General features: G+C 51.5%; 1 protein-coding gene across 1 annotated transcript in view; it reads right to left on the reverse strand.

Annotated features, from left to right (window-relative positions):
* Nucleotides 1–23,499, reverse strand: part of ADAMTS10 (ADAM metallopeptidase with thrombospondin type 1 motif 10) — a 59,144-nt gene extending 35,645 nt beyond the window's left edge. Inside the window, exons 1-3 of the mRNA XM_082331103.1 lie at nucleotides 23,367–23,499; nucleotides 10,460–10,798; nucleotides 4,719–5,083 (exon numbers count right to left, since the gene is read on the reverse strand). Of these exons, the coding sequence (XP_082187229.1) occupies nucleotides 4,719–5,083; nucleotides 10,460–10,547 (453 nt within the window). The 5' untranslated portion in view covers nucleotides 10,548–10,798; nucleotides 23,367–23,499. The remainder of the gene's footprint in view (nucleotides 1–4,718; nucleotides 5,084–10,459; nucleotides 10,799–23,366) is intronic.
* Nucleotides 23,500–24,034: the final 535 nt, after the last annotated feature.

Below are 24,034 nucleotides of genomic sequence, written 5' to 3' on the forward strand. Positions count from 1 at the left end.
CGTGGATGCCTTGGGACATCTGTGTTCACTAAAGTCTTCTGGAAATCACAGTCTTTCCTTGCAAAATTATGAATAAGTTGTTTCCTATTCCACCCACTCAGTCTAATTGAGAGCTGTCTGTGGGATCCTAAATACCACACCTTCAAATAGCAGCACAACTCAGCAGTGAGATCTACCTCCTATATTTTTCAACCTCACCAACAAACCTTCAAAAGCAGCTCAGGACCATTACCACCAGCTGGGAAACTCGGGCACGGAGCTGCAGGGAAGTGTAGATGCTCAGAGGCTTTTGAGAAACACACTGAATCTTTAAAATCTGAAGTCCAATTAGCAGTAAGGCAACCAGCGGGAGCCACAACCTTTCTCTGCAGCCTGAAACCTGCCTTGTGCCCTGTAGGCATCACTGCCCCTTTTACACCTCTGACTGGCCACCTCAGTCAGATAATCTCATTTCTGCTCCCTTAGTTGGTTTTTGTTGTTCTCCCTTATTCTTTTCTTTGACTGAATGAATCTCAGCTGTGAGCCCACACTTTGCTCTCTGTGAGTGTACCCACGCACGAGACAGTGACGACTGGGCAGAAGACCCCAGCAGGATGAGCAGCCAAACCCACCTGGTGCTTGCAAGATCTCTCCTCTGCACCTGGTCCTATCCTCACAGCAAGCTTTCCCTCTACCTAAAAGGTCTGAGCAACCTAAAAAGTTTCTGGCAGCCCAACACGATACAAGTAGAAGCTCCAACGCCATAACAACTCCTGGCACTGAATCTCACCTAACACCTAGAAATGTGGGTGTGCTATCAGCTGAACTTCACCAGCAAGCAACCGAGGCACAGGAACATGCTTGACATTGCTCAAGCAGGACAAGAAGCATCCCAAAAGTCTAAGACCCACGTTACCTGGCTGTCCTCTCACTCCCCGTGTGCAAGCATAGCTCTGGGTGCAGAGACACCCCCTTTCTGCCATCAGCTCTGCACCGGTGTTGTCCTTTGGGTGTCACAGCACTTTACCAGCTCCCCTCTATGCAAGGGGGACAGGAGCCCTGATCCGCCAGGATGGGGAGTGGGGAAGCAGGTCTCTCCAAAACATCTTGAGGTCCTTGCATAGAAGGCACCACCTGCGTAACAGCATTATTGTTGGGCGTTCATGGGGGAGAGCCTCTCTGGGGTGGACGCTGCCTCTGTAATAGGTTTCTCCCCCTCTCCCTCCCTGCCGTGAAAGCTGAATCGGGGCAGTGTGTGCACAGCGAAGTCCCCATCTCCAGAGTGCCGGGGGATTTCCTCCTGCACCAGGCTCTGTTGCTCTTGGCTCAGCTCCACCTTTTCAAACACAAGCGAGGTACTGTGAGGTTAGCCTGGCGAGGGCTCCGGCGGAAAGCTGAGTGTCGGCCTGCGAAGCCAGCTGGCTGCCGGCTTTGTGGGACGGGGAGAAGGAGGTCACCACCGGCTTGGGGCAGAGCAGCAGGAGAGGAGAGCACGTCCTGCCTGAAAACCATGTACCGCTAGAAAAGGGCCATCTTACTTAAACCCGGAGACTCTGCAGAGCGTGAGAGGCAGGAGGCTCCACCGCCTGCCTGGCATCCTTCGGCAATGAAGCTTGGCCATCACAAGAGTCTGAAAACTGCCCCATCGCTGACCCCAAAGACCAAGCTCTGAGGTCTGGACCCTGGACATGACACAAGCCTGTTGAAAGGGGGCGGCGAGAAGCCCTTAGAGAGATCCCTGTGGTTTGTGGGGGAGCTAAACTGGATATCCTGTCTATGATTCACTCAGGTCATCTGCAGAGCAAGGATGGTTTATGCTATTAGCTTATAACCACACTTAAGAAAAGCACCATCACATACTGCAATTCTGCTCTCCCACCTCCTCGTACATACACAGGAGGAGCTCAACGTTAGCCTCAGCAGCGCGGCCATCTGCCTTGCTCCAAGCATTTAATGTTCATGCTGACTTCAGGAGGGCTTTTCAGGTGAAAGCACAATTTCAGCACAGACACACAGGGTTGAAGACCTGGCCTTTAAACTGTCCTTTGATGAGCTCTGACACAAGAGGTAAGAAAGCGGCATTTCTTTCCTAAAGTTATCTTCTCCTCACTGCGATTTGTTTGATGGTAGGACGGGTCCTTGGGATCTCGTGCAGCCAGTGGGATGAAACATAGCTTTGCTTAAGACAGGGATTTCAGCTCCTGGCCAGGCTGAAGCAAAGCTGCCTGGGCTGCTCCCTGCAGGCTCCAGCTGCTTCGTGCTTGGCCCTGCTGGCAGCTCACAACTCTGCGTGTTTTGGAAAATGGACCATTTTACCCTTTGCTTTTGATAGCTTAAGCCTGGGTGACTTTCCCCTTGCTCAGCCTGAAGCGCAGCATGGCATGCCCTCCACGGGAGATGTGTGGGGTGAGCCACGCTGCCTGCCTGCCCTCAGGCTGGGGTGATGGTACTTGTGGCTGGGAAGATGAGTCAATGCCCAGATATTGGCATTCCAAAGCTGGGGTGCCATAAGGTGCAAGATACATCATGGGTGTTTGAAAACAAAGCAGTTTACAGTTGTACACCTTGCAGACACAGAAATTGCTTAAGGATGTGGGAGTTTGAGGACAGGAGGATGGCTTGGGACTTGTTCCTCATTTTCACAGCTTTGTGTTGGACACTTCTGTGGATGCAATCGTCTCTTTCCCTTCTCCTCGTGCGCAGCTCACCCCGTAATCAGCACCTGGTCCCTGCTTGTGCCCATTCAACAACACAACACACAACCCCCTTTGCATCATCATTGAGTCAAGTCTGCGCAAACGTGGGTCACCGTGGGCAGCCCCCCTCAGCACGTGTCAGCATGAACCTGAACCTTGAGACTTCAGCAACTGCAGATCCTCTTCTGTCCTTACCTGTCCCCTCCAAAGTGGACTGATGCCTGCCTGGAGGGAAGCGTGTTGAGGGATGGCACGAGCGGATCAGCTGTTACTGATCAACCAGAGCTCTGCAAAGGTCTTCTCTGGTGGCACATAGAGCCCCCGTTCTGCCAGCTAAAAAGATGCCAGACTCCTCTTGTCCAAATTCCTGACTCTATCATTCTCACTAACCCAGAAGACCTCCTCCCCACCCCTTGCTGATGTCCATAGCTCTTGAGGGCAGAAGGACAGAGTTCAGGAAAAGGAGAGGTTGTTGGATGACCCTCCATCCCTCTTTGTGCCTGGCTGCATTTTCCTCCAAACAGCCCCTGGTATCTCTCCAGAGCTAAACACAGCCTGTGGACTAAATTATGCAAGTACAAGTGCTGCTGGGCCACTGCTTGCCCTGGACTTACTACCCTCTGAAGTGGGAAGGTGGGCTAATGCCAGATCCCTTCTGAGCCAGCAGCATCCAGCTCACCCTTCAGTGCTTTTGTGAACACCAGTAAATTGCCTAGGACTTCAGCAGAGTTTCCATATCTAAACAAAGGGCTAACTAGGGAACCAAGAGTTTATGCAGCTCTGATTTTTGGCTGTGAGATAGAAACATTAGACTTTATGATATAATGAGTCAGAATCTCATTTTTGTTAATAACCCACAGCACTGTTCTGGCAGTGTAATTTAGCAATAAATCAAACATGAATTCATTCCCATTTGGAAGCTCTTCCACACTGCTAGAATACTGCTAAGAGGTGGGGCTGTAGCATAAATATGAATCTGGCCTACAGAGTCTTTTTCTACACGTTACCGCTCTAAGGGAGCCATCATCCTTGGGATTCACTAACAGGGTATGTTTGCTCCATCCCTCCATCTGGCAGGTCATGAAGTGTGCTTCGTGAGCCAGAAATATCAGAAAATTACAGAAAAATAAGGATGGGAGTCCTTAGTCTATTCCCAATGCTGGAAGAGCTAATGAATCATACCTGGAGTATTTTTGAGAGGCATTTGTCTGGCCTAGTCTTAAAGATCTCCAACGATGTAGGGCCCACGTACTCTCCAAGCAATCTAGTCCAGAGCTCAGCTATCCTTACCACTAATGTCTACCATTAAGCTTTCTTGCTGGTATTTAAGACCATGACGTCCAGTCCTAGCTGTCAGGGTGTGCAAAATCAATCATTCCTATCCTCTTCGCAGCAGCCTTGCTGTTTGTGAGGAATGCCATCTTGTCCCCTCTTGATATTCTCTTTTTCATATTGAAAAACTGATTATTTCATTTTTTTCCCCCAGAAGTCACATTTTTAGCTCCTGAAATCTGGACAGAAGTGACTGGAAACCCCAGGAATGTATCTGCAATTGTAAGGATCTGAATGCACTTTTGACATTCCCAGTTGTGCTGTGAAATTCCTGCCCTCCTGCACTTCTTCCTCACTAGCACATGCGAAACATATCTATTGCTGTTGCTGTTGGAAGTGGAGGGGAGAGTTCTGTGAGAGCCAGAATAACGGTCTAGAGCTTGGATTATCCCATTCCAATTAAAATCAATGGAAAAATGCCCACTGACTTTGGTAGAAACTGGCCTACAAGCGAAACATGGATCGGGAACCCCGACAGATGTAATGAAGGGATGCGGCCTTCTTCACTCTCAGCTGACTTTTGATGCCAATGCGCAATATTCTAGCTTGACACCAACCCCATGCCTTTCCCACCACCATGGACCCACCTGCTGGGACCCAAACCAGCTCGCACTTCTACAGCAAAGATCAAAGAGGCTGCAATCAGCTCTGCTTTATGGGCAGCTCTAGTTGTTAGCACTGCCCTTGGCTGGGCAAAATACAGAGACTCACCAGTCCATTGCAGTTGCTGATGGCGACCTTTGAGTTCAGGTACTGATCCTGCAAGTGGCCCGCGTAGTGGCAGTCTTCGTGGAAATCATGTTGCCAGTCCACGCCGTCTCGCTTCCAGTATTCGACAGTGAAGTGCTCAGCCAGCAGGTTGGAGTGCAGTGTCAGGTTGAGGAGGAACTGGGTTCGGTGGGCAGAGACTTTGTAGAAAACCTGCTGCTCAGACGGCTCGTAGGGCAAGGAACCCAGACTGCGCCGAGGACGTTGCTTCAGCTGGCTTCTCACATCAAAGGTAAGGAAGTCCCCATTTTGGTCCACTTGGATGGGGAACGCAATTTCATAGTGATCGAGGCTGGAGAGGAACTCCTCTGGGAAGGGAAAGCAAACACAGGAGGAATGACATTGTGCAAAGAGAGTCAGAATAAAACACCCAGCGACTTCAGCAGGGAGTCGGCTGCACCTAAGCCCAGCTGAGCTGGTCCTGGACACAGGACAGGGCCCTGACACGGAGGGTCTGATCTGTCCAGGCTGCAGGACCCTTGGGGTATTCCCAAAGGCCTTCAGCCTACAGAGCCTTGGGGTATAAATAGGCCTTGAGCCTATGGAGCCTAATCTTCTTCCTCTGCAGGTGATGGGGAGAAACAGACTGGTCCAAGGGGCCATTCAGGACACCCAAATTCTGGATCTGGACCTGGACTACCCCCCATCTCTCCATCTCCACTGGACAGAGGGACTCCAGGTTGTGCTGGATCCTCCAATCCTGTGGTTTGGAGGGTTATTTTAACCTGGATCCTCTGAGTAACAAAGCTAGCAATAAGGTCTCTTCAAAACAAGCCAGGACGAGCCTTGGGGCGACAATATCTCAGGAGAAGAAAGTCTTGCTAAGGAACCGTGGGGTTCTTCAGAACATAACTTCACTAACTCTGCTTTGGTAACTCGCATAACAGCAGCACCAGACCAGCCTCCCCGATCACAGCTGCATTAGGTACTGGGCATCCTCCTATGAGGCACAAAGACAATGTCCTTGCAATGCCAATCTTGCGATCAAAATAAGAAAGAGGGTAACCAGAATTTCCCAGCTGTGCTGAAAAGGCAGCAAGAACAGAAGGCAGACATCCTGATTCCTCAGGCAGGTCTCTATCTATGACACCATCCTGCCTTCCTCGCTCACCAGCTTGGTGCTCTTTATCATTATCAGCCTGGCTTAGCACCTTCTCTTGGGGCACTTGAGTTTTTGAGCCTGTCTCGTACCACTTAGGAAATGTGGTCTGACAAGGTCAGTGTTCAAAATGTCTGCCTGCACTCACACAGTAACGCAACGCTTTTGGCTGTCAAAGAAATTGGCACTCTGCAACCTCTACAGAAATTTCTCATTTTCCAAGCAAAATGTCACGGGGACGGCCAGACTGGATCTGACTGGAGGTCCAGCTGTCTCTGACAGCCCTCGGTACCAGAGGCTTCATGGGAAGATGTAAAAAATCAGGCGCTGGACAGGATAGCTCACTCCATCACAGCATGTTCTTCTGAACCTCATGGCTGGAGGCTTCCTCATGGAGTGGGAGAGGATTTGCCCTCTTTTCACTCTGGAATATTCTTACTGTGCTTTCTGCATCCTATTTGTAGTTGTTTCCTAAGCAAACGGGAGAGGCCACGCTGCTCCAGGGTGGCTGCATTTCGCCTGGCTCCACAGCACCCATCTTCAAAGCCTTCCCAGCCATCATAAATTTGGACTCCAAATTACACTTTTACCACATGGCAGCACTGGAAAGTTTCCTTTTCCTCTAGTGTGTTTTCCAGTGTGGGAGCCTGACAGAGTGGTTTCCTTGGCCACTGGTAATGGGACAGTCCTTCCCACCAGCTGGGTTTAGGGGTTAGCTCCCATCCTTCCAAACCATAAGCACTTCTGGCATCTCTCCCTTGCCTCAAGAAGCCAGAAATAATTATTATTTTTTTAACTTCCTGTGCTCCAGCTTCTCCTGCATCACACCGCCTCGCGTGCAATGCAGCCAGGCAAACAAGAGTGACTATTTGCACTTAAGCTATGACCTCAGGCTTGGAAAAATTTGCTATCGGAAGTGTCTTGTTTTTCTTTTTCCCTCTCTGCAGTCCACATGGGCTTGCAAAATAGCGATTCGGAAGGAGGTTTGTGCATGCAGTGGCTAGGAAGGGCCTGGGACCCTGGGCTGCGGTCTCTGATCCCGACCTGCAAGGTACGTCCAGGAGGATAAAACGTGCCCAGAGCCTGGGGTGAGGTTGTGTGCGAGAACCTGCTTTTGCTGTAGTGCCAGTCACCATGCATCCTCTCAGGGACGTCACTCTGGAAACTGAGGCACAGGAACAAAGATCTAAGAGCAGTGCCCTGCACCACATGAATGTTTTAAGAAGTGATGCTTTAGAATGGGGATGACACAAATGGGAAAAAAATAACAGAGACTTTCAACACAAGGAAGAAGCCAGTGTCCTCGTCCAGTGTTACAGCTGGCTCCTTCCTCTCCTCTAAAAATGTAAAAGATTAGATTAGGCTCTAAGAGATTAGGACCTCTTTTACTTCCTAACCCTGTGTGTTCCACCCAACATCACAGATGTTCCCTTATTCCCTCATTTGCTCATCTCTGCCTTGGTCATTCTCCCCATATTACAGACCATACTAGGAGCTCCCAACAGCAAGAGTGGCACTGTTTGACCCTTCCTTCCTTCCTTCCTCCCAGAAAAGCCATCATGTTCCCTCTGCCCTCTCAGCCACTTCGCGCTGTATTAATAGATCTTGGCCTGAAACGTGCAGTACTGCACCCCCTGTATCAGAAGGGTTTGCACTGGTGATAAGCAGCCTGGTGTTTCCAGAGAGCTGTCAAACTGCTTCGGAAGAGATGCTATAAAAAGCCTTTCTCCAGGAAAACCTGCCCATGGCTGTGTGGGACACTGGGCACCCTTGGAGGACCACAGACCTCCCAGGACAGGGCAAGGGAGAAAGCGGGGGAGCAGGAAAGATGGAGTGTAGGGAGAGGTACCTCGCTGCCCCATTTTTGGTGGAAAGGGAGCACACATCTCCAGGGGCCTGGACAGCAGAGGAAGGGAAAGGGGACAGGGGAGGTAGAGGGCTAAGCTGAACAAAAAGAAGAAGAGAGGGAAGGTGAAAGTGGAGGAGGGAGGAATTTGTTCCCTCCTTGTATGCTTACCATTGCCTCTCTCATTACAGAGCTGCTTAAAGGATGAAAAGGAAGCAGATGTTTGCTCTGGTCTTGTCACCAGAGCAAAGAGGAGCCCCAGCTGCAGCCCAGGCACGATTCCTAAGGGACGGCTATGGAAAATGCTATGGGATCCCATGGCTTCAGGCTGCCCCTAGCATTGTGTCTGTCTCACTACATCCTCCAAGGGTCCATCGGTTTACATGTGAGCCGGGAGCAGTGAGGTTAGCCTCACCTAACGTTCTATAAAACAGAGAACATCTAATCTATCACTATGGTTAAACTAAGGCACTGGCAGAAAATTTCCTTTTGATTAAAAACCATTCAGCAATGGTGGGCATGTGCTGAATCCTTGGTCCATTGTTTCAGCTGCTGTTCCCTGCACTGTTAAAAACGGCAGCCTGAGTGTACACGTTACATCTGAATCTCATTACGTCTCTGCTGGCTTGAAGAGGCCTTCAATGCTGGACTGCTATTTCCCACAAAGATAATTACAGCTTATGACTATGATACCTTAATCTTTTTCCTGCATGAAATAAATACACTGATGTGGAGTCGTGCACACGGGGCACGTGAATCCTGCTCCACTGCTAACTGGAGCAAGTTACTTGGTCAAAATCAGTGGCTTGTTGAAAACACTGCTCTTTATTCTCCGTGCCTCCAACTGCTAAGAGGAGATAACAGCATTTCACCCTCTTGAAAGGGTGTTGTGAGGATTATGTACTTACTATCTCAGCAGCGTGGTGAAGAGAAGTGTTGAGCAACATCAATAGCCTGACGCCAACCGTTCCGGATGCAGGGAGCCAAAAAAAGCGCTCTGACAGCAAGAGGGGCCCATGGGGAAGCCTGACCCTCGGGACTGGACAGGGACTGGGGAGGGGACAGGCTGCAATCCCCCGCGTGGTGCTCCCACAGCACCATGCTCCCAGCAACATCACGGGCTCAGACTCATCCCCCAGATCTGCTCAGGGGAAGCCAGTATCTAGGAGAGCACAAACGCATTAACTAATTTTGGTGAGCCCTCGGGTTTAGACTGAGGCGTATTAGCAAACGGTGCGGGGACTCGTGAGCGAGGGAGGATCTGAGCTGCTGTGAGTCAGGATGGAGGCAATCTGGCAGCGAAGTCCTCGTCAGAGCGTCGCTGCGCTGCGAACGCGGTGCTGCAGATGGAGAGAGGTGTGAACTGACGGATGCGGGAAGCCCAGAACAGTCACCCCAGGCATTGCCAGAGGCTTTGGCGAAAAGGACCAGAAACTCTGTTTGTTTCAGATTCAAGAAAATCTGCCTGTGTAACCTTGCACGTTGCACAGCGCCTGCACAGCACGCAGCTCTGTGTCTGACTGTCTCTCCTTTCACCCAGCACAAGCTGCAGTACGGCAGTGCCCCATGTTTAGCAACGAGACGGTGTTCAGACCCAGGACAGCACGTGGCTTTCGGTTGCCTATGTTCCTCTTTCCAGTTCTGCTTCACAAGACAACCCACAGCCATCCTAACTACAGCCCGATGACATTGCACTACTCAAGAGCCAGGGTACGTCGCCGGCTTTGGTCCTACTGCAATTAATCTGGGCACACGTGGTATTTCAGGATTATGGCTGCCTAAGTACGCTACTGAGGTTTTAACACCTTGCACAGATAAACGTCTAACTTGAGAGCCCTTTCTTCTTACCTCTGGTGCCTAATGGGAGTGTTCATATTGCCTTTTAAGAACGTGCAGAAATACAGCATGGGCAGATAAAACAAGGTAGTTAAATTGCTTAATATCAGTGCTGTATTTATACTCTAGGCTGGGTATGAGGCAGTCCACCTCACTTTCCAGCCCCTTCACTCCTAACCTGGAATAAAATCATGTACAAAGGCACAAATCTATGTACAAGAGACCCACGTTCTACTTTCCTTGCACTCACTTGCATGTGCGGCTCTGTATTTAAACACAAGACCATTAGAAACACACAGACATACAAGACAGGTACAAAGTGCTCACACCTGAGCAGGTTTGAGCGTTTACTAATGGTAGCACTTACAGAAACGTGTGCACAAACTAAAACTGCTCCTCCAGCAGCACACATCTGTCCAGACTCAGCTGTATTTGTATGATCCAGCAGAGACCTCCATCCCCGCACACGCAGAGGACGGCTCACAAGCGCACCGGCTGGCTGCGCACACACAACCCTCGTAACAAAGCCTCTATTCATCCGAGGATGCGCCACTCCACCCGAGTGGAAGGGGAGCTTCCTCTATTGCTACCACATCCCCTTTGCTTTCTAAGCCTGTACGTGGCTCTCATCTTACACAGACCCTACTGCTCTGAATCCTACAAAAAGTCAAGGAGCGTAACATCCGAGAGCAAAACACATCCTTTCCTCGGAGGTCAACGGAAAACACCTGCAAATTCAGCAGGAGGAGCTTTGCTGCAGCACAGCAAGCAGAACAGAGTTCGGGGTGTCTCCACCCACTCCCCAGCACAACATTACCATAATAACCTCCCCCGGGGTCATCATTAGGGTTTCTGCCAGTGGAGGTGGGTGGATCCAGCTCCCCTCCCCACAGAGATCCCTACCTTGCGACTGGAATGTGTAACCGGGAAAGTTGCACACAGCTGCAGTGAAGATGACAGTCCACATGAGAAGCCTCCAAGCTATTGCCATGGTTAGCGATGCTTGTCTCAGTGCAGGGAGTAATGTGCCAGCCGAAAGGGCGCTGTCCCAACATGTCTCTCCCTCGGCCACCGCTTATGTAGAGACAGGAGTCCTCGGTCCCTCCGCAGGCATCCTCGGCCGCTCCGTGCTCTCCCAAAAGCAGTGAGGCCGACGGTGTCTTTGCAGCGTGCTGTGCCCGAGCCAGCGCAGCGGGGTCAGCATGGGCTAATTCGAACAGCAGGCTCTCGGTGGCATTGCCCCTGCGGAGGAGAGGGTGGGGATGAGTCAACGGGAGAGACGGGCAGAGGGGAAACAAAGGATGGAGAAGGACACGAGGGAGAAAACGGTGTGCAGGGTGAACAAGGAAAGCCTGATCTTAGAGAAGGGAAGAGTGAGATGCAAAGAAAGAGAAAGGAAGGGGAGAAAAGGATGGGAAGCAAACGCAAATGCAATTAACCACATCAGTTCACAGCATCGGAAAGCCACATTATCCTGCTACAGGGACACTGCACAGGCGGGTGCTCTCCCAGGGGTGAACCCTGCTCCCAGCGCAGCCTCTGCACTACTCTGACAGTGGCACTAAAGGTCTGTTATGTACCTTATACCGGAGGAAAGGAGCTCAGAATAAATGGGAACCCTTTGTCCTGTGGCAATGCCCGCAAGGAAGCGCAGACCGAACAGTGACCTGGTCTCAGTTACCTGATCCCTTAAAGGAAAGCATGGAATAAAAGCATTAGTGGGGTGGTAGTGAGCAGCAACCAAGAAATCCTTTCTACTCCAGTTCCCCTGGCTTTAAAATACACTTTAATGACCGTCACTGCACTGAGAGAAGCGCACTTGCTCCCAGAGCGTATTGGCTGAACCTAAAAAAGTGATTGAAAACAAAGGACCCATTCAGTGAACTCACCCTTACCCTCAGCTCTATCCACAAATGGATCATGAGATTCCAATTGTATTTGTTATTTAAAATGATTTGCTAATTGCTTCAGTGAAAGATTTTTGGCTTGCAGATAATTTCCACTCAGACTGAGGCAATTATACGAAACTCACATAGTGCTGGAGAGTTGCATAAAGCCTGTGGTTTTTGTTTCTATCCAGCGATTAGATGACGTATGCAATGAATATGGCACATACCTAACTACCGCCCGGAGAATCCCAAATATCTGAACAGCGATGCTCTGCTCGAGAGCAGCCCCGCAGCAAAATGCAAAAGTTCCTGCAAAGGCAACAGATAAATACATACTGAAGTCTGCCTTCAGACCGGTGGTGCAGCCACAACTTGCACAGCAGCAGACGGTGCGGGGAGAGGCAGGACGGATGCTCCTGAGCTGCTGGGAAGATAAGGCTGGGCTGGAGACGGGAGGATGGTGCTCTTTGCAAAGGTGTCAATAGCCATGGCATGTGTGTGGTCCTCATCCCAGTAAGGAAACACTTGGAATAACATCATTAACCCTTGCCTCACTCTGCTCTTGTGTGTTTTAAATAGCAAAGACTAACTACTGGCTAGAGCGCAGGGCAGGAGAGCCTGGTTCCTCCTTGGGTCTGCCACGCTCTCCCCTTCACCTCATGTTCCCAGGGGAGTCTGCAATTTATTTCTACTTCTGTTTTCCCATCTTTACTACACAGTTAATGTTATTTGTGCTACGGGGGCTTGGAATAACACCCATCACCAGAGACTACAGAGGCGAGGTACAAGAAGAAACCAGAGAGATGATTCCTGCCCCAATAATTAATCTAAATAAGTAAATTATTTTTTCCTTACCAGACAGAACCGCCGGGAGGATTAATATGTGTCTTTAAATCACAATTTGGAGTTTTTCATTTTAAATATTAAGATTTTTAACTGTTTATTTACAGTTAAAAATGGCCAAAGACCGTCAGTGAGGCCTTGGGATGGTCTCCTCAGTCACATCTGGTGCCACCTGCCAGGTTGGTTTCTGCAAAGCCTGGACACAACACCCATGACAGCAGCCTCGAAGAGTGCGCACGCAATCAGCAACCGTGAGAATAAGCTGCCTTACTGGGGAAAAACTGTCTAAATCTTGTCTTGGGCTGCTCCACTCACTAGCAACAGGTAAAGGGAAGCAGGCAGTGGAGGCAAGAGGGTTGGCAGGACTTCTTCTGCCCTCTTCCACCACGACAGGAGGATGCTGAGATCAGCACTGCAGGTCCACGAGGCCATGTCCACCTGGTGACAGCATCCTTTGTAGCGTCACCCCCCGCCTGCGGCGCAGAGAGGGCAGAGCTGGGGCTGCAGCAATGCACGGCCAAGCACTGCGGCTGCTGCGAGCTGCTCTGTGCCTGCTCCCTGCGGGGCTGCGGGAAGTGAACTGGAAAAGGGAGAAGGCGAAACGAAAGCCGGGCGTGCTGCGGCCCTCTCCTAAGTCAGCATTTTTCAGCATCTATTAAAGCTCGAGATTCCAGCTTTTAAATCCTGTCACGGCTCCAAGGTCTGCGGACAGAAAGCTGCTCAGCTGAAGTATATTTTCTCCTGGGCTTCACACTACTAATTTTTCTTGTTTTCCAGCTGTTGAACCTGCTTCCTCAAGGCTGTCATTATTTCCTGTCCTTCCTCCGCGACCCTGAGCCGTGGCAGTCGCGACTGGTGCCCTCGTCTCCCCTCTGCTCTTCCCCTTCAGCCCCAGCTCCTCGGCATCCCCCGGAGCAGGGGCTGGGAGGGAGCTGCAGGCGCGGAGACCCCGCGGCCCTGACCTTGGGGGATGGAGGCATGTTTGGAGCAGCACATGTCAGGAATTACAGCTGCAAAATTCCCGTAAGCTGAGCTGGGGGCAGGGCCCGGCTTTGATTCCTCTACACACATGGCAAGGAAAACATGGCCCCTTCCCAGCGGCGCTTCGCTTCCGAGACCCCGATGAGCCCGTCTCCTGCAAGAGAAGGACCCGTAACAAGAAGGAGAGAGCTGGAGCAGCGCGGGCTCCACGGCTGCTTCAATACATATAAAGTTTTCCATAACCTCAGTTTTCAGATTTTGCTTTCTGAGCAGCAGCGACCGGCAGGCACGGACAAGCCCGAGGAGCCCAGGCCCATGCTGGGGGCGGCGGGACGCTGGGGTCTCGTGGGCCAGGATGGAGGGGCCGCGGGGAGGCCAGGGGCACAGGGTGACCTCTCCGGTCTCGTGCCTCCCTCGCTTGGGCCGGTTCTGATTTGCTCCTTCCCGAGGAATTCGTTGTCCTTGGCAGGCGCCCCGCGAGCGGCTGACGCTCCCCGCTCCCCGCGCCAAGGTGGCTTTCGCCCCGTGAACCCGTGGGCCGGGCCGGGCCGCCCGCGCAAGGCGGCGGCGGGGATGAGGGGAGCGGGGGCCGATGCCACCGGGGCCGGTGGCGGCTTCGAGGTCGCCTCTTCCCACACCAAAAACCCGCGAGAAGCGGGAGAGCTGGGGAGGGGGGTTAAAATTCAAGCTGGAATAAAGCAAAGAGAAGAGGAAAAAAAGAAAAACAGATGACAACTGTTACTAATTTCAACATCGGGGCTGCAGACAGAATTCCCTGAAAGCCCGGCTTTTTTGGCCAGGGAGGCAGCTTTATGGGAAGGTAATAGGAAGCAGATGGGCTCTGCTCGGGGCCAAGAGGAAGGTTCAAGGTGCCTCCTAGTGCAGAGAAGAGGAATTTAACTGCTTTTAAAGATGCAGGGCCCGGCAGCTTCCAGGTTTCTCATCCAACTTTTGCAAATTATGAGCTCAGGTGTCCTTTTCCCTTTTTTGAGAGAGAAATAAATACAAACACAGATTTCTGCTTCCAGCTTTCCCCGGTGGGAGGAAATACTCGCAGTGCACCCCCCTAGCCCCCAGCCCTTCCACTGACATCTTCCCGACGCGCAGCGCCCGTGAGCAGCGAGAGCAGCGCCCTGCGGCCGCGCCGCTTCACCCCGAAGAGTGTTTCTGGGCTGTGCTATTAGCGACGGTGTTAAAAAAAATCAATGAAAGTCACCGGCCCTGATGGTTACTACTTCTTTCTTCTGTAAAACGGGGTACTGGCACTTCCCAACCACACCAGGGTTATCACAACACCACGTCCCACAGCTTGGCCAGCTTCGGCCCCAGCTATCTCCTGACCCCGCCAAGGGATGAGCGGGACTTTAACCCTGCAGGAGGGCAACTACATGGCCATGATGCACAGCCCCTGCAAGCACAGCGCCATAGAGATTTCTGCTCCTCCATCCACTCCAACTTGAAATTGTTCAAAGTTATCATCGAGGGGAAGAGCTGCAAACACACGGCTTGCTCCATGGGCCTTATTTTCTTTGAAAACCGAGCTAAATACAGCAGGGACTGCAGGGTGCTGGGATGTGTGGCTCCCAGGCCATGCCAGTGCCATGGAGAGGTGCTTGGCAGCAGCATCACCAGATTTCTCAGGCTTGCCCACCACCTGCACGGACCCCTGCTCTGCACAGCGGGCTGTTACCTACTGGCTGTTATCACAGCTGCCCACTGCAGCCACGCAGCAAATCTCACAGTGCTTGTAGCTCATGGATGCCAATCCTAAAATTGCCACGTTCTCTGAAAAAACAGCCCTCTTCTTACCTGCTGTCACTGCTTCATGGAGGCCCACAAGTTTTGGCTGTAAACCCTCGGCTGAAATCTACTTCCCAAATACTGCTGCAAGGCGAAAGGACAAATCCTTTGCGTGGTCTCAGGGACTGTCCCCATTTCAGCCCATACTGCTCTGCTCAGGGGACCCTCAGAAAACTGCCATGTGCCTGTTGCTGCACGGACGAGTGCCATCAGAGCAAGGCGACACTGAGACCACCAGCCTCATCTCCACCTCCCTGCAAGAGCGAGCGCACAGGGGGGCTCACAAAAACCCTGAGGGCTGAGGAAATCGTTTAACTGGGGACTGGGACGTCTTAAAAGCAAAAGCCCTGGTGAGCTCTGCCGGGCAGTGGCCAAAAGAAGCCCTGCCCGGGGCTCCAGGCACAACTCAATGTCCTCATTGCACCTTTGTGTGGTCAGCCTCGCAGAGAGCTGCACGCACCAGTGGCCACCCCAGGCATCAAGGTCTCCAGCATGCATCCGAAGGCACCTAGCAGAAAGCCACCCCCAGTGACCCAGGCCAGCCTTTTCGGCATAAGAAAACACACAGTCAGATTCTCCAGCCAGATATAAAAAAATCCCCACATACCAAAACCAGAGTCTTCACGGAAAATTAGTAATTTTCTCGCACTTTCAACCAAGCCCATCGAACATGGACTTCCATGTAGCCGATCTGCATGCCTAATTTACCAGGCTTCTTGGTCCAGATCGAAGGAGCGGGCAATGTCGGCCAGTCACTACCGTAGCAAGAAATCAGAGTTCAGCCCTTACAGCCAGGCATGGACAGGACCTGTTTGCAGTTCGTGGCCAAAGGGGACATCTCCTTGCTCTCCCCCACTGCACCCAGCCGCTCTGTACCGCCAGCTCTCCCATCTCCACCAGTGCCTCTGGCCTCTCCTTGCTGTTTGCAGGAGGGGAAGGGAAGGGCAGTGGGGGATGAGGAAAGCCACCGACGACACTCCTGCCTCCTTTCCTTGAAACCGCTCCCAGATCACTTCTCACCGTTTCTACGTCCCTCCTTCTCATCACCTCGACTCTGTGCACCCCAGGGTACGGCAATAGGCAGGTCCCTCCCTCCAGGCGCTGGGTTGCTGATGCAGCTGTGTGCTCGCTGCCGGCCCGGGGCTGCTGGCCCGCCACGCTCCCCTGGGGTGCCGGGCGTTTCATGCGTGTGCAGTCACCACCCCAGCTCCCGGCAGGTTCCTGCACGTTCCTGAGGACACACTGCACCTCCTGCGGCAGGGGGTGAGAGGCCAGGCGGGTGGCGAGCACGCGAGTGGATGCAAAGCTTCCTGAGACCTCCCCGGCTTTCAGCGAGAGACCGTCCTGATATTCCCAACAAAATATTTGGCTGGACTGCTAAGTTGAAAACATGCTGAGTTGCAGATGGCAGAAGTCTTTTTGCAGTCATCCTGCCAGCATGACAGGACTTCCACTGGGAAGTCATTTCTCAGCTCTAGTGTAGCGTTATGGGTTAAAAACAGAAAAATCAGCATTAACTCATCAGCAGCTTGCTGCTAGGAGCATCGGCTGCAGAATGCGAAAAATGGGTTAAAGTCACAGGTCTGCAGAACTGAAAACAAGAGCTTGAACCTTAATCTGCTTTGCTGCTCCAAGCCTGGCCTCTCTGGGGGCACGGCAAGCAAAGAATTAGAAACACGTAGTTATCACTGTTCACCAGAAAACAGCAGCCTCCAGCCATGGGGTGGTTACTGCCTACACTGCTCTACAGCAACCCTTTAGGATCCCCTCGCCATCCCTCTGGTTGCTCCAGTTATCAAGCCCACGCTGGAGTAAGGAGAAGGGCTTTTGCCTTTCCCTTTCTTGCTGGCATCCACCAGGCTGAGAGGGGACCTACGACACCCGCTGCAGCCCACCTTGCTTGTAAGGGCTCTTCCGTCTCACCCTAAGAGCGGTTCTTTGCAGACACCCATCCCAGTGACTGCAGGGTCAGATTTAGTTTGCCTGGAGGAGAAATGCTGCTTTCACACTGTTAAAGTAAGATTCAACCCCGTCCAAAGGTGCTCACCAGCAATGTGGGAAATCCAGACATGCTGCCAGTCTGAACCCGAGAGGCGAGGGGTCTGAGCCCGGGTCTCCGTCCCCCTGCCAGCACCCCGGTACGAGCCTGGGTGAGCAGGGGAACACCCTCGCTGCCTTCGGACCACCAGCTCCCTCGCCTAGGCTCGCTGCTGCACTCCACGCCGGGCCCTGCTGTGCTCTAGCCGGGCACACCCTCTATCCCTTTGTACAAGCAAGCTTCACAGGGGTTTGGGCTCACTCCAGTACTGTGTGGGAGTATTTTTTTTTTTTTTTAAAAAACACGGGAATTGTTTTACAGTCAAGTCTATTCAGCGCAATCTAAGTGAGGAAAGGACTGAATTACCCCCTTGCTCCTCTCCAAAATCCAGCGGGATCTTTAATTTCACCAGCAAAGGGGCAAAAGAAACGCATGACAAAGCGAGGGCACACGAGCGGAGAGCTGGGAGCACCGACCTCTCTCTGACACCGACTGCTTTGCTTTCTGGAAATACTATCTCTTTGTTATATAAGGATCTGGCCCTATCTGGAAAGCTGGGGTCATTGCATTTCTCCAAGTGTGGTAAAATGCTCGGAGGTCCTCAACAGGAAAGCATGAGAGAAGTGCCAGGTCCTATCATCATCAGGGAGGGGTGTTCTGCACGGGGCAGTGCGAGCCCCAGGGCTGAGCCCAAATCTAGCTGCTAGACCAGCCAACTTCAGCCAGATCTAAGGTGGCTACCGAGCAACCAATGCTTCCAGCCTTGGACTTCTTTTGCTTTAAGGAGATGACTCCACCAAGCAGGTCCACTTTCAGACGGGACTTATGCAATAGTTTGGAGCCGCTCCATGTGACCCAGACTTGCTGGCCCCCTGCCACCGCTCTCCTTGCTGGCTTCAGCCATGCACAAAACAGCAGAATTAAAAAGACGACAGAGCAGTCGTTAAAAGAAAGTGCATCTCGCCTACCATACGGTGTCCCTGCCAACTACACACATGCACCATGCATGTAAGTACGCACGTGTCGTCCACATGCACACAGACCTTGAATGCAGCTGTTTGTGTGTGGCTATGCATGAGGATACACGGTATCCGTACGTACATACACACTACCTGCAGGCACGTCTGTGTTCGGTACTCACATGCCTCTCTGCATGCCATCATGCACCACCGATACCTCTGGATATGCCATGCACAAATGCTGTTTTTATATCTGGCATCTCCATGTCTGCGTGACTGCCTTCTGCTTTCATAAAACTACCCCTTCTCTCTGCGGGGTTCAGTGCAGCCAAGAGAGAATCCAGATCTCCTGGGCCTCCACACAAGCAACTCCCTCCCCGAGCTCCTACTGCTCTCCCTGCACCACCATGGAGCAAGCAACATGGCTCTGCTGCGCTCGGGATGCCAGGAGACTGCCCCAGGCCCTCAGAATGGCCAGGAGTGCTCACACCTCTGAGCAGGCAGGGAAGCAGACGCGGCCACTGCAACAGCCCGGCACAGCCATCTGCATCCCGGCGGAGCTGGCTCCCGCCGCAGCTCTCTTGGTGCTTACACAACACAGCAACACAAGGCACCGAGCCCTGGGGTTGCATAAAGACAAACACCCTCCTGTGCCAAGACTGAGCTCCACTCACCTGCACAGCCGCCACCGGCTCTCTCCAGAGGGAACTGGTCTGAGAAAGGGATGTGCTGTTTGTCCCAGTTGAGGCAGTAGCATGTTTTATACATGTTATATACCTCACAAAGACTTGTCACAGCCCACACGCCAAGTGTGGCACCCTAAATTTGACTCCTTCATCAACGTGGCCTTAGGGCAGGGCCACACCCCACACATCTGTAGTGCTGTACCTGTGCTGGGACCCTCCGACAAAGACGTGTCTGGTCATCAGACTGGAAGTGCTATGCTAGAGGGCAGAGCCCCACAACAGCCCTTCTCATCGCCTGCCATAGCACGTACATCCATGGTGCAGCAGAGTCTCTTATGCTGAAGCTGAAGAGACAAGAGAGCCCCACCGAGCTTCCCAAGAAGAGCATCTGAGGTGACTCCTGTTACCCAGAAGGGCTGTGAGAAGCACCATAGGACCTGCAGCGAGCACAGAGATCAGCAGCTCCTTCTACCACCACCATGGCACAGCATCCCCACAGCACAACTAACGCTGAACCCAGCAACAGCACAGTCCCGGACAGAGGAAGGGATCCACAGCATTGCCTGTCTCCAGCACCCGTTGTTGACTGGGTCCTGCCCAGACTAAATTAAAGAATAACTGAGGTTGGAAGGGACTCGAGGGGATCTCTGGTCCCATCCCACTCTCAGAACAGGGTTAACTTTGACATGAGATGAGGTTTGGATCACAAAACCTCAGGGGGTCACATACAGAAGTGGTTTGGAGGAAACGCAGTGAGCTGTGGAGCGGGACCCTAAAGCAGCAAAGTCAGTTTGGACCACGCTGTCCTTCCAGGAAATCAGAAACATGTCCTTTCAGAGAAGCGGCTCCATCATGGTGACACAGAGAAAGGGAGAGGAGCCCTGGCTGACCAGAGAGGTGGCTCGTCCTGATCTGCTCTACCCGCCTCGCTGCCTGCTTGGCTGTGCGCTTCCAGTGCCTTGGGACTGAGCCCCCCGCTCTGCAGACGTGCAGGCAGCGCCCAGCCTCCCAGGGCACTGAGAGCACGATAATGCAAACACACAGCCTAGCTTCTGCCGCCGTCCCCGTAGCCTCCTTGCCTTTCAAAGTCTCCCTGCAAGCAGGTGAATGCTACTGGCTTCGTTTCACAGCAGGGCAAACCAAGGCAAGCAGTCTGTGCAAGAGCATGGGCACCCCCCCCATGCAATCACCCTGGGGCCCCCTTTGTGCAAGGCAGCATGACCATGACAGCGAGCACCCACAGAACCCAAGACACATTACCACGGAGGAACATGCCGGGGAGCTCTGCAGCAGGATGAATTCTTGCAGACCGCATCGGGCTATGGACTTCATCCAGCCCTTACAGATCTGGAAGATCTGCAGATCGTTTCCAGGCTCCGGCTCCCTTAAGCGAACTCCGTGAGATCTGCTGTGCAGAGAGTTTATGGGCCCTTTTTCCCCTCCCTGCAGGTTCTCTGTTCAGGGAAACATATGGCCCAGATGGTTTGGATTTGATGGGGTATGGCAGGGTGCAACAGAAAATATGCCGACTCACAAGCATGTGTGGCTTCCTAACAAGTAAGCTGCAGCCCTAAGGCCAGCGAGTACATTTCTCTGTGCCCAGCCGTGGAGGAGCTGCCTTCCTTCATGGCCAGGGAATGAAGAGCCACTAACCCCGATAGCTCTGAACTCATCGTTTGCAGTGTGGTTTTGACTGAAGCCACTTTGGGGTGAAGTCTTGGTCCTGTTGAGGTCAATGCCACAACTCTCACAGCGGGAGGCCAGGATTTCATCCATGAGTTCAGCTCAGCTGGAACCAACATTTTATGAATGTTTGAGTTCAGAAGGATTTGCAGAACTGCACAGGAATAGATTCATTTTAACTCATTTTCCCTTTAAAAATTAAGCTACGATGGAAGAGTAGGAAACACAATAGCAGTAACGGTGGGTTGGGATGATAAACAGCAGTGTAAAGATGCTGAATAGTCAGACATGGCATACTCCAAGTATTCTTTTCCCAGCCTGGGAGAATGCAGAAGATAAGAGAGTAGCAGCAGTGGAGCAGCCGGATGGAGACCCTGCACTTCACACGTGCCACTGACATTGCTCCACTGAAGTCAGATGGAGCTAAAATATTTTGGCAGTTTCTCAGTGGAGAATCTCCCAATTTTTGAATTGGTTGCAGACTTAATTGAAGGCACTCACAGTAACCAAGATGGGAAAATTTGCTTTGATGGTGTCCCTTTAAAACCTCCTTCAGTGTTGAAAAATGAGTCTGTATCCAGGCTGGTGGTTTTCCATGTTTCGCACTCCCCAGTCACTGCATGAGATTTGACCTGCTTACAGATTCCTAGGAAATGTTTGTAACTACTCGCCCTGCAAACATTTCCTATGGTGGTGGGGTCAAGCAAAGATCTTTTTGACTTGCATATCTTCAGCACATCTGAGCTGACATCATCCAAATCACTAGTGAATTGTTTCTGAAAACTTGACAAATTTGGTCTAAATTCTGTTTGTTTTAAGTTCATTTGTGTTAACTTGAGATCTAGGCAGGACAGGACGTGACAAACACATCCTGTGGTGTTTCTGGCTTAGAATGAACTAATTGCTGGAAACTTGGCAAGAAAAGTGGTTTTTGGAGTTGGGGGTTTCAGATAAGCTTTAGATAAGTGCTCGAACAGAATCATCCCCTGGGTGGGCCTGATGCAACCTGCGCTGAAAAGCCCTCCACGGAGCGGCTCCTCTGGGCAGCTGAGCCCACGCTGTCTCTGGACCAGGGCTTCGCGTGGTGATAAGCACACTTATTCCTCCCCGCAACAGTCTCTGGGTGGCCTTGAGCCATCAGCGATAACAGAGCCTCTCACGTTACAGGTTTGCATGTTGGTACTTAAAAGGCCTCTCGCATGACTAGCAGACACTGTTTATGTTGAGCAGGCAATACCTTCCCTTAGGGCTACGCTTCACCCCATCAGCTCAGTCGCAGCTTATCGGGGTCTTCCTCTGCCAAATGAAACAGTTCAGCCCCTGAGTCTTATCGGGGAAAAGCATGATTTACAGGAGATGACAGGACCTTTCCCATTCCACCCAACAAGCAGCTGCTTGGGGAATGCAACTGGAGACGCACTGACGAGCGCTGGGGGTTTTAGGGATCTAAGGAGGAGAAGGAAAGGAGAGGGTGCTGCCGTGGGGCGACGCAGGAACAACGGGAAGCCAAGGATGGAGCAACCAGAGCACTCGGCACGTTCCATATATGGAGAAACTTCATGACACTGGAACAACCTCCCAAGAACTGGAGGAAGCCTCACTGACGGAGGCATTTCAGACTAGTCTGGGCAAGGCTATGGCAAGCAGAGCAGAGGGAACACCCCTGTGCCGGCTGGGGAATTACCTGGGCGCCTGACAAAGCATCTCCCCTTCTACCATCCGCAGCATGGGGGGAGACCAGAAATGAACAAAGACTTCAAAAATCTTCCTGCTATCACCCATCATGCACTGGAGCGCACGCTGTCACCACGTGAGCTCTGCTAACAAGAATATTAATGAACAGAATAAGAAACAGATCTCTGGTGCGGCTGAGCTATCTGCAGCCAATATAGGTATTGGCATGGACTGAAACAGGAAAACAAACGCCCCCTGAGGTTTACATCCCTGCATACGCTTGACCAGAAAAGTCCCCCAAAACGAGCCTCCGTTTTGAAATTTTAAATTTTGCCGCACAGCCGCGGCTGGCGCCGAAGCAGGGTACCTGCCCCGGAGCGCGGCTCTGACCAGCGCGGCTCCGCGCTTCCCACTTGGTTTGATTCTTCCCCTCTGGAAGATATTTGCCAAGGTTATTTTATAAACTCCTTTCTATTTATAGCACAGCTTCTTCAGCTCTAATGAGATAATCTTCTGGCATTTCACCATCACTAATATTTACTTTGATGTTTAAAATAACATGTTCTGAGGGATTGATCTTTTTAAAAAAACCTTTAAAACATAATCAAAGCAAAGAAATATATCGCTAGTGCAACGGGGTCAAATGCCTGGTGATGCACACGAAGTTAATGACATTGCAACTTTTTCAGGGCAGACGGTTTATAATCCTCTGACCACATCATACAGGAGGAAAAGAGGCATTGGCAGCTCCTGAAGATGGAGAGAGGCAGCGAAAGAGGGAGCGCAATATGTGTTTATTCTCAGGAATGAAGACAGCAAGGAATGTATAATTCTGCAGTAGGGATTATAGCTGTTGCTTTCTGTAATTGAGAGTTTCGCCCACAGCAGCTCTGCATAAGAGAATTATATTTTAGAGCAGCAAACATGCGATCAGATGGCTTAATGCAATAAAAAAAAGCGTGGGGATGGGGGAGGCGAGGGAGACAGCGCGCGAGTGCAGATGCCTGACTCCTGCTGTCTGCAGACACTTTGAAACACAACCCTGCGTTTTTATGGAAACTCTGAATGTTGGAGAAGGGTGAACATGGTTTTCATTCTCATAAATGTTTTTCCAGCGTGCAATGCTCTTCGGGCTCATTCCTTCTCCAGGGAGACGGTTCTGATTTCAAAGAACATTCGCATTCCCTCCACCCCAGACCACCCCACTCCAACCTCAAAGAGTTTTCGCTGGAAAAATTATTTTAAAGAGTGTTTTACCTTTTCTAGTGTTTTCCCTTCTTTCTTCTTTTTCCCCTTTTAATTCCTTGAGCTTCTTTTTCTTTTTTTTTTTCTTTTTCCCAGCAGCAGCCAAAGGCTTCTCTCTCCCCCTCAGTCCTGCGCGTGTCAGAAAGTTTCCAGGCTGAGGGTTTATGTCGCCTTCCTCAATAACCTTCTTCTGTCAGACTCAGGCAGCGCTGGAGCTAGAGGCTTTGCTAAAAAGTCTCCTTTCAGGAAGTGAGCAGTAATAAGAGAGCGGCTCAGAGGCAGCATGTATAGGGGCTGCTCAAAAAAAAAAAAAAAGAAAAAAAAAGAAAAAAAAAAAAAAACTTTGCTCAGGAATTTTGCCAGGATTATCCAAAAAAAAAAAAAAAAAATCCCCAAACCCACAAGGCTGTAAAAGTCCCGCCCTGACTGCTGACATCAGTGCAGAAGGCAGGTCTTGCCTGCAACAGTATAAAACTAATCAGCTAAGCCTTTCTGCAAAGGAGCAAGCAGCGATCTTCCCTGGGCAGCCCCGGCTGTGAGCAGAGCCCAGAGGCGATGCAGGCAGCTCCCTGGCCGATAAAACACCCCAATAAAAGCAATAAAGCAAAGAGGTCATGCTGACGGTGGCAGACGGCAGACAAAACAGATAAAGCAAGCCAGGATTTTTGGGTTTTGTTTTT

The sequence above is a fragment of the Platalea leucorodia genome, assembly GCF_965183815.1.
Source record: "Platalea leucorodia genome assembly, chromosome: 21".
NCBI classification, from domain to species: Eukaryota; Metazoa; Chordata; class Aves; order Pelecaniformes; family Threskiornithidae; genus Platalea; species Platalea leucorodia.